This window comes from Syngnathus typhle, linkage group LG1 (assembly GCF_033458585.1).
Source record: "Syngnathus typhle isolate RoL2023-S1 ecotype Sweden linkage group LG1, RoL_Styp_1.0, whole genome shotgun sequence".
NCBI classification, from domain to species: Eukaryota; Metazoa; Chordata; class Actinopteri; order Syngnathiformes; family Syngnathidae; genus Syngnathus; species Syngnathus typhle.
Window position 1 is genome coordinate 23,745,129 of NC_083738.1, and position 10,523 is coordinate 23,755,651.

The 10,523-nt window shown below is 45.8% G+C and overlaps 2 protein-coding genes across 2 annotated transcripts; both read right to left on the bottom strand.

Moving 5' to 3' along the window:
* Positions 1 to 627: 627 nt before the first annotated feature.
* Positions 628 to 6,605, bottom strand: LOC133163718 (retinal guanylyl cyclase 2-like). The gene is made up of 23 exons (XM_061293908.1): positions 6,364 to 6,605; positions 6,045 to 6,275; positions 5,813 to 5,968; positions 5,511 to 5,653; positions 5,228 to 5,383; positions 5,006 to 5,155; positions 4,718 to 4,941; positions 4,578 to 4,646; positions 4,385 to 4,469; positions 4,192 to 4,308; positions 4,043 to 4,126; positions 3,809 to 3,985; positions 3,590 to 3,743; positions 3,354 to 3,497; positions 3,144 to 3,292; positions 2,890 to 3,053; positions 2,705 to 2,828; positions 2,575 to 2,643; positions 2,314 to 2,488; positions 2,022 to 2,120; positions 1,842 to 1,927; positions 935 to 1,020; positions 628 to 863 (listed from the first exon to the last, which is right to left on the bottom strand). Exons 1-23 carry the CDS (start codon positions 6,602 to 6,604, stop codon positions 776 to 778), a joined length of 3,171 nt encoding a protein of 1,056 aa, XP_061149892.1. The 5' UTR covers position 6,605; the 3' UTR covers positions 628 to 775.
* A 1,454-nt stretch (positions 6,606 to 8,059) lies between these two features.
* Positions 8,060 to 10,440, bottom strand: eif4e2rs1 (eukaryotic translation initiation factor 4E family member 2 related sequence 1). Its single transcript, XM_061294434.1, has 7 exons — positions 10,253 to 10,440; positions 9,616 to 9,691; positions 9,405 to 9,539; positions 9,158 to 9,262; positions 8,938 to 9,090; positions 8,311 to 8,447; positions 8,060 to 8,225 (listed from the first exon to the last, which is right to left on the bottom strand). The coding sequence occupies exons 1-7, from the start codon at positions 10,267 to 10,269 to the stop codon at positions 8,186 to 8,188; spliced, it is 663 nt and encodes a 220-aa protein (XP_061150418.1). The 5' UTR covers positions 10,270 to 10,440; the 3' UTR covers positions 8,060 to 8,185.
* Between the last annotated feature and the right edge of the window lie 83 nt (positions 10,441 to 10,523).

Sequence of the window (10,523 nt, forward strand, 5' to 3'; positions counted from 1 at the left end):
GAAAAGTTTTAGCTCCTGCAGAACGTGAAAGTGACCAAAAACTTTTCACGCAGGTGCGCTTAACGAGGGTAACTTGGAAAACATGTTGGAATGCGGCCCCGAGGACTAGAGCTTGACACCTGTGACCTTTGACTCTGATATTTCCCTAATAAAATGCCCTGTTATTAGGTACACCTGAAAATGGCGGTGTACCTAATGGGGTGTCCGAGTGACATCACAGATCCAACAGCCAATCAGAAAGTGGGGGTGAGGGCGGGTGTGGCACTTTTCACTTTCAGTTAAGCTTTGACCATGATTTTTCCCTAATGAAGTGGCCTGTGATTAGGTACACCTGAAAATGGCGGTGTACCTAATGGAGTGTCCGAATGACGTCACAGATCAAACAGCCAATCAGAAAGTGGGGGTCAGTGCCTCCCAAGTCATGAACCTCACAGCACGTCACTGGTTTCAAACTAGAGTTTTAAACACGGGTTAGGGTTTGGAAGTAGGGTTTAAAACTAGTTTCAAACTAGGTTTTGAAATAGGGTTAAGGTAATTTTGGCCGAAAGGTTGAGCGTTCACCTGAGGGATACTCCAAAAAGTACAATTTCCACATTTATTTTTGGTTTTATTTTTTTTCACCTTAAAAAAAACACATTTTTCTTTATTTACACTAAATTATTCAAAAGCAGACTCAGAGGTAGTGTGTGTGTGCATGTGTGTGTGTGTGTGCGCGTGTGCGCGCGTGTGCGCGTGTGTGTGCGAGTTCTCGAATGTGTGCACCCATTGGCAATGTCTATTTCTTTATTTTCTTCTGTCGGTCCAGAAACTTCTGTCTTCTCTCGACCGGGATTTCATCGAGGCTGATTCCATGGTTACTGGCCCTGGAACACACACAGTAACTTCAGTGAACTTATTCAACAACTGCTAAAGAGTGTCACGTGTCCATCCTTACCCCCCCTGGAGGTCCGGAGGAACAGGCAGAGGTTTACTGAAACCGTCACGTCCCACCAGCCAAAATGTGTCCTCGGAACCTTTCACCTAAGAAAACAGATGTCCTAAAGTATTTTTTCACAATTAGACTGTAGATAAAGTGCTTCTTTGAAAAATGGATGTATGGTGCTTGTATCCTAAACAAATCCTGATGCTAGATGACATACAATCTGAAGAAAATGTTCTTTTTTTTCCCCCCAATATGATCTATTGCATTTTTTAAAGACAGTTTTACCGTTTTTTTCCATGTATAATGCGCCCCCATGTATAATACGCACCCTAAAAATGGCGCCCAAATTTTGACTCCTACTTAAGTCCGTAAATGTAAAATTATTTCAGAAAAAAGATAATCTTTGGGAACAACCGGATGTTATTCTGCCGGTCAGTATCACTGCGCAAACTCGATAGCAAAGAAATGTTTCGGATTTGTGTAGGGTACACTGTGACAGCAAACGAGCAGGTGATCTAGCAAGCGTCTGATACCAGAGCATTGTGTTCGTATGGAGCGTGTTTGAAGTGAACAGCAGAGAAGAAAGCCCATCTGTAATGGCGGCCTCCGTATGATATCCGGATTTAAAAAACAACAAAAAAAAAACCATTTAATTTATTGTCCTAAAATCTTTTTTAGGACAATAAATTAGTTAAATTTTGACGGTATTCTATGACACGATTGATTGACAGGTGATGATGAGAAGGTGAGTTGTAAAGAAAGGCATTTTTAACCATGGGTGTGTACTAAAGTTCTTTTTGTTTATAGTCTTTTTTTAAAAACATTTGACTGTATAGGATTATTCTAAAAAAAAAAAAATAGTATGTATGATAACCAACATAGTCCGATTTTAAACGAACAGACGAGAGACAATGCGCACCTGAGCTTTTCTGGTTTCCATGTGGTAACCCAGTTTGAGGCTTGTCAGGACCTTGACCGTGCTCAGACTGATGTGGATTCTGTATGCTGCAAAACAAACGTAAAAAAATAACAATGTTTTGCTTATGTTTTCTTTGGCACACTACACAACATTTGCCAAAAATTGGATTTTTGCACATACGAAGTCCGGAGGCTTCCATCTGTGAAGCGGTGGTCACAGTATCGCCGAACAGGCAGTACCTGGGCATGGTGAGACCCACCACGCCTGCTACAACTGCACCTAAGGACACGTTTTATTTGTTTAATTCATGACATTCAGTTAAATAAAATACAAAATGTAAAAGGTACATCTGGCATATATATGAAGTATACAAAATGCAAAGTCTTTTTTTAAACTGAATGATGTAAAGTTCCAGACTAATAAATGATGTGAATTGTCTCACACACACACACACACACTTTTTTTTTCTTACCAGAGTGGAGTCCAATTCTTATCTTGACTTTAATCTCAGGCATGTGCTTGATCTTAAACGTTCCGATGGAGTGCAAGATGTCCAGCGACATGTTGGACACCTCGGCTGCGTGTTGATTGCCGTTCCGGTTGGGAACGCCGGACGCCACCATGTAGGCGTCGCCGATCGTTTCCACCTGAACACAGACAAGACCAAAAATCTGCTGATGTAAAGCAGAAATATTTCGTTTTTCAAATCCTTCTTGCTGGAGTTGAGTCCTACCTTGTAGACATCATGAGACGCGATGATGGCATCAAACATGGTATAGAGGTCATTGAGCAGGTCCACCACCTAAACGATCAATGATGTTTTTAATATGTGCTGAGGGGTCGCACATGGTAACGGCTTGCACCTCGATGGGTTCGCTGAGAGCCGAGATGGTCGTGAATCCGACGATGTCACTGAAGTAGAGAGTGCAGTCCGAGTAATGCTCCGGTCGAACCGGCTTCCCTTTCTTCAGAGACTGAGCCACCGACCTGAAACGCTTGTTGGAGTAAAGAAATCCACCATTTCCGCGCTCAACAATGTATGTCTCACTTGGGCAGCAGTTGTCCCACTAGCTTATCCGTCTTGTTTCTCTCCACCTCCAGTTCATCGGTTCTTTCTCGGATCAGATCTTCCAGGTTGGAACTGTATTGCTCCAGCATCCGAAGCATGGAGTCAATGATGTTCGCTTTCTTCCCTCTGTTGATGCCCCGAAACTGCGACAACATGAAAACTAAGAAGTGGACTTCAAATTTTCAAGATCTGATTGGCCGGTTCAACGAAAGAGCACGGTGCGATCTCTTCACCTGCTTGAAGATCTCATCAAAGTTCGGCCTCTTGGCTGGGTCTTCGTTCCAACATTCGTTCATCAGCGTGAGACATTCGGCCGGCGCTTCGTCCACAGAAATGACGGGCCGGCAGAGAGGCGGCGGTTGCTTCAACCGCTCCACGATGTCTGGCGGAAGACGAGCGATCTGAGTCAGCGGTGACACACGCACACGGGAGGCCGTTCTCACCAAGGGCAGGCATGTCCATCATGGCGTAGGGGGGAGTTCGCGATATGACTTCTTGTATGATGATGGAGAAGCTGAACACGTCCCCGGCCATGGTGCCTCCTCTGACGGGACACCTCAAGAGCTCAGGTGCCGTCCACAACAGTTCTGCAAAAAAAAAAAGATTTTAGGAATCAGGCTAGAAGATGAAAAATGGAAAAGCCGAAGCAGGTAAGAAGACGGACGCTCGTCGTCCTCACCCTGCGAGTCTTCAACAGTGTTGAGGCTCTCCGACTGAAGGATCATTGGAATTCCGTAATCCGTGATCTTCAACACAAAACGCCCGTCAACCAGACAGTTTGTGGATTTGAGACGTCCGTGACTTAAACCCCGCAGATGAAGATGCTTCATCCCCTGAAACACAGCAGACGATTCCGATCAGCTGCCCATTCCCATTGAACTTGACTTCGTGTTGGCACCTTGATGAGGTCCATCAGGAGGGACGACTTGAACATCCAATCCAACCTCATGTCACCGTCGGCTAAAAGGTCCGCCAGGCTGCCGCGAGGACAGTGCTCCACCACGATGGCAAAGATTCCCGAGTCCACAAAGAGGCCCAAGTAGAGATTCAGGTTTTCGTGTCTCATGTCCCTTAACTGGAAACACAGAAATTCTGAAACCTGGCAGAGTCCTGCCACACATCGCTTCCATACCTGGGTGAAAAGCCTCTGTGTGCGTTGACTGACAGCTGTCGTGGTCCCCGTCACCGGGAACTTCTTGAGCCAAACCCAGTCTCCCTGAGCGAAGAGCAGAACTAGGAAGTAAATGCGAGCGGACGCTTCCGGGCAAAGCGCCAGCGTACCTCCAGGATTCCGATATTGGAGCTCTCGGGTGTGGTCAGTATGTAACTTCTGGCGATGGAGCGGAACGGCGTTTTGATTTCCAGAAGACTCCTCATGATCGATTCGTCGTTTAGCTTCTACGGAATCACGACACCATGATGCCGAGATGAGTTCCCCGACTCGACTGAACTAGAACTTGTGAAAATGTCCAACCTTTCTGCTGACTTGAGTGTCGATGAAGACTATGTCATCCAGCGTCAGAATGAGTTTGGAGGTGTTCTCCGCTCCCCTCCATTTCCTGTGAAAGTGTCATATTTGTTTTTTTTTAATTTGATTGTTCTATAATTACAACCTAGAAGTGTTTATTTTTTATTTTCATACAAATACTCAAAGTATGACTCCTTACCTGAACCAAAAGAAAATGGCTCCAAGCAGAACGCAGACAATTAAGAGAAAGAATCCCGTCACAGCGTCCGTGTCTACGGACAAAAATGAAATCGCACGACGTACACAAAACGGAAAAATTTGGTGGGCGCATTTGTCTTTAGCGCACCTTTGCAAGCCTCATCAGGATCGAACCAACAGAAGCTGGCGCTGGGCGGTCTCCCTCCTGGGAAGCTGAAGGAGCGCCTCAGCGGCAAGAGAGTTCCGACCGGCCCGATGGTGGACTTTGGAGCGAGCGTGTGCGTGGGCATAAGTTTGTCGCCGTTGCAGTCCAGCACCACGTAGCCCGCCTGCATCCCGAGGCCGTCGCTGCCGCCGTACAACACCTGGCGGCGCCCCAAGCGGCGTGTTATGAACTGGGAACGACGTGGATTTGGACCAAGCACCGACCTGGTTGAATCCCTGAAAGTCGAATCCCCCGTCCGAGCGGGCCAACTGACCGCCCGTCACCCATCGCCCGCCGCCCGCCTGACGACGTTCCTCCACGGCCTTGGCCACGAAGTAAACCATGTTGAAGATGGTTCCGAAAAGCGGAGACACCTGTTGAGAAAAAAAAGAATACCGTGTCAGTTAACATTTATCGAGGGATATTCGCGCTGATCATTTCGGTACCTCTGTAGCTGCCACGGCCGATCGGATCTCTCTGTTCATTTGGGCCTGGCGAAATGCTTTGTAGAAATTCTGATCCGACGCCATGGTGACAGTCAGAACGGCGCTGTAGGCATGACGAAGTTGGGTGCTGTTGGTCAGCTGGGGGAAGGTTGTCTCCTTCAATGAGGGAGCAAAATAATGCAGTCAGCGCTTAAATATCATCAATTGTTGCAGAAATAATTCTGTCAACCAAAGGTTTGGAGTCATTCTAATAAAGGTTTGATTTCTCGTGCTGATCCGATACCTGGTAGGGCAGCGCGTACAACAGGGCGTCATATGGAATAAAGACGTAGCCGGCAGACACCATGCCCATGTCCAGAGCGGCCAAGAGGACCTTTCGCTGATCCTCCCCACCAATGAGGACAGACGTCATGCACAAGATCACAACTGATTAAAAAAAAGAAGAAAAAAAGGATGCTGCAGTCAGATAGAATTTTTTTTGTTTTAAGCTCCAAGATGTCCCCCAACAAAGTCAAAGATGTTTAAGTGGCGTGAGAAAAAAACACACCTGAGCCTTCCTTAGCCACAGGAAAAAGCTATGCTTACCTTTGACCTTGTCCGCATTTCGGATTGCTTGAAGTGCATCCCGAGCACCCTCCTTGGCGTTAGTTTCCATGGTGACAACGGGGCCCACCGGTAGGCCGAGAGCCCTGAGTGAGGCGGCAACTCCTTCTCCGGTGCTCCTCCAAATGTCAACGGGAGCTGAGAAGGGAACAGAAGACAAGCCGGTCCGTGAGCGAACTTTCAAGATTCGTGACAAATTAAAAATATTCCGAACCCGAGATGACGCCAACGTGCGCCCAGTGGAAGAACCGGAGCACGGCGAACAGGACCGCGCTGGGGCGAGGGATGGGTGGCAGGTTGGGCCAGTCGGCATCCAGGCAGCCGGGCGACGCAAGCCCCGCCTCCCAGTGTTGAGCCAATAAAGAGGCAGCGTGGCATAGGGCAGGATTAAAAGGTCCCACGTAGGCGTGACCGTAACCTTCCATGTCACCGAGTTCTATTAAAGCTTCCAATTTACAGCCAGCGGCGTGTCAACATTTCTGCTCGTATGCTAACTTTTGTACAATACAACCCCCCCCCCCAATTTTACACACCTTTAGAAGTGGAACATTCCTCATCCAACAGTTTGACATCATACCAATAGCCCCGGCTTAGGCTGCGGTCAACTCGTAACCTTGAGAGCGCCAAGTTGGCCGCCGCTGTTGGCATTGCCCTGGAGAACATCGGATCGCAGGACCAGGGACCAATGAGTGCCAACTTGAAGGTAGCGCTCCATACTTCTGCAACACTCAGCCACCACAAACACAGACCCAGCAACCACCTGGGCAGCAGCATCCTCACTCTGGAAGGCAGAACCCCAAAGACCCAGTTTAACACAAAAGAAGGGGGGGGGGGGGTCCATGCGTGTGTGTGTCCACGTGCGTGCGTGCACGTGTCTAATCCAGGTTTCAGGGATATTTTTACTTGGCATCTTTACAGGATTAAACACCTCACCAGGGCAGTCAAGCAAGCAGCAAATGTCACACTCAACACGTGACCGTCAAAATGATGTGGCAAAAGTAGTTTCCGCCAAATTCTTGCACAACTACATTAAAAGGATTCAACTAGCTCTTGCTGCTATGAAAATATACAAAACAAGGGCATCATGGCTAAAAGAGACAACTTCTAGTGGATATCAGAGTCCAATCTGTGATCCATCTATTGGATTCTACTGAATACAAAAATAAAATACGTAATATTCAACATCTGATGTCACAAAATTAACGTAACTGAACCAGCGCTAATGATCTCCTTCTATCAAATGCACTTGACATTTTACAATCGAAAAATAAATTCTCAGCAATGAGTAAATGAAGTCAAGGAAGCGCGACTTACTTTTGTCTCCGAGCTTCATTTGCCCACAGAAAAGCCAGCAAACTGACGCTGAGTCAGGTGCAAGGAGCCTGCCAGCGTGAGAAAGAGGCTTTGACTTTAATCTCGTTTGCCTTCAAGTGACATCTAATGAGAGCTTGAAGGCGGTGTGTGTGTGTGTGTGCGTGTGTGCAGGCGAGAGTGCAAGGTGAGCTAGTCCAACAGAGGCCAGAAAAGCAAAAATATTAGATGATTAATGATTTGGGATGAAATGAGTTAGCATGAACTAATTTAGCTTTCTTTGTTACTTGTTTAGTTCAAACTATTCGGAAAAACTACGGGAAGTAAAGTTAGCTCTTTGACAAAATGTAAGAAAAAAAAAAAAAGCAATATATTCAAACTTTTGACTGAGTTGAACCACATCGTACAGTGTTTTTTTTAAATATCTGTACAGATTGTGCCACAATCTTTTCACACCTCTGGCTTTGATGGCCACCATGCAAGTCACCGTTGTGCGCGGATAGACCGATTGTGTCTTTGCTGCCCTCTAGTGGAAGTTCGTTAAATTGTCTCTATACAGGGATGGTTCGAATATCAAAGAGGCACCATTTTGTAGAAAATAGAACATTTTGGGATGTGTAAGTGAATCATTTCCCAAAGCAGACCTGATGCAAAGTGGTTGGGAATCTGATACAGCAGATGAGAAGTCAACTTGAGATTAGTTTAATTCTGGAACCAAATTTCACTGAGTGTGGTGCTTTGCCATTGAGAGCCAATCTAATAATCCAGATCTGGATTAGTTCTACTGTCACAGCTGGTCTGCAGCCAAGAATAGAGATGGGATTAGCCAAGGTCTGGAAGAGCGTCAGATAAGCGCTGTTCTCATTTACAGAATCAAAAGTGAAAGGCAAAAAAAAAAAAAGACAGCAACCAGTTCAATGACTTCCACTGGGTTTAATCGGTACCCTGTGCCAACACTCAAACACAAAAAACATAATCCGCTGCAAGGTAACCTCGAAGAACTCAAGACAAAGGACGTAACGACAAACATTCCACTCCCAAGCGTCAGTGGGACATCTTCATGTTTCTGAAGCTGGAGTTGTCCCTACAACAAAGCACAATGTGAAGTTCAAATCTCAACAACTTCCACATAACCGATCTGGCAAAAGTGTTTGTGCTTGCGTTCATACCTGAGGCTGTCGTTGTGGGTCTTGTACTCCATGATGGTGCTGGCGGGAAGGTTGAGAACCCGTCTCAAAGTGTCTCGGATTCTGGAGGTTGTGGTTTGATCGCTGGACGTCCTGTTCCAGATTGAAAGGAAGTCCTCCTGACACACACACAAACGTTTCTTTTCGCATGTGGCACTCGCTTGGACGGACTCTTCTGCCGGCGTGCAAATTAACCAGGGACCAGAGACCGGGTCCTAATTCAAAACAGGTTTTCTTCCAGTCTACTTTCTTCAATCTGCCGTCAAAATAATATTTCTGCTGTGAGTAAAAATGGAACTCATATCAATGATTTGCTGACATTATATCTAAATACCGATATTCAGCCACAAGACAAATTTTATATATATTTTTTCAATTCACAGCATACCACCCAAACAAAAGTTCTCCACATTTGGAGGAAAACAAAGCTGGAATTGTGCTGATTAGAACAATACGAATTGCAATGAGGTCGTGAAAAACGATTGATGCTCAAAATTGTTGTCGACTAATTTCATAATGAAATGGGTGTTAATCATCCAAAACATCCACGTCCTCTAATCACAGAAACTGCAATTAGACAAAGGCAGAATTCCAATCTTATTTTCATACCTGGAAGCGTATCGATACGACGGCGCCGCAAATTTCCTCCCCCACCATGAACTGCTCCCCCACCATGGCGAGAATCATGTTCTCCCAGAATCGGCTTGCGAGCCCTTTCCGCAGCCGAATGATCCACTTGCCCCCGCTGCGGTTGCACTCGTCCTGAAAGGAAGACAAGGACTGTGAGGTCAGTCTTTGCTTTCCAATATCATCACGCCAGCCTCCATACCTCCCACATCGGTTTGATGCCCTCCTTGAACAAGTGGAAGTCGCTGGGTCCACTCAGGTCTCCTGGATGCACCAGATGACTGTAGAACTTCCAGAACTGCTCCACCTGGTCACACAAAACTTTTGAACTCTGGAAATCCAGAGAGGCGAGCGCGTTTGTGTGTGTGTGTGTGTGTGTGTGTGTGTGTGTGTGTGTGTGTGTGTGTGTGTGTGTGTGTGTGTGTGTGTGTGTGTGTGTGTGTGCGTACCGATGACACAGTGCCAATCCGTCTAATGTTTTGCTCGTAATTCTGCGTGCTCGCGGGACGACTCGGCGATCTTCGGCTGTACCAGAATGTGTAGTTATACTGGAGAGGATGTTCCCCCGGACCTGGACTCACCGTCTGCACACACAGTCACGTGACAAGACGTATAGACACAAATAGACAGACCGTAGGTGAGACGCGGAGGTGACGTCACCTTGCCGCAACTGTTGTTGTTGGAAACTTCACCATTGTCATGACCACATCTGGTTTCTTCCGCCTCTACATTCAGACTGCAATGACAAACTGTGTTATTATTTTCCACAAATGATGAGGACAATTGGCACGTTAATTAACTTGTCTTTGTGTTTAACATTTCCTTTCACGACATTTTAATCATTCTTGACAATACGAGTCTGTCAAATGTCACTTGATGTATAAAACAGAAAGCAGAGTAATGAATAATAATAAAAAAAACTTTTTCAAGAAATACACAACTCAAACGCTTGGGGATATTGGATTCACTGTATTTTTATTTTTTAATTTGGTTGTTGTTTTCACTTTGCTATTGCAGAAATTAGGAAATAAACATCGTGACTCCGGACTACAATAACAAAACGTGTTATTAAATGTTAAATCCTTCCTTTGAGCAAATCGGAAGACACCAGGGTAAATACAAGAATAGAACACAACAATATCTTTTTTTTATTATTCATTTGCTGTCTCGGTCCGTGTTAGAATTTGTTCAAGTCCCTGAAGAAACTAATCCACCTGTGCGACTCGTCAGTATGCTAACAATGGCTAAAATTTCACATGCTTTCTTCATCCGTTTCTCAGATTCAGTTGTGTCTTACCACTGAAGCGGGTCCATTGCTTTTCTGACGGATCGCCAGCAACTTGCCGGAGTTTAGTTCGCCACGTCCTTTTGTTGACGCTTTTAAAACTTCAATTTATTTGTACTCGTGACTCTCATCGCGTCACGGCTTGCCTTCCGTAGTGTCGAAAACGCGCATGCGTCGTAAAAGCAAAGCGCTACGGTGCTCGGTAAAAGACAAGCGAGGTCATTTGCCGACTGAGAAACACCATACACAAAGAGCAGTCTATAACAATATATGGTATTAAACG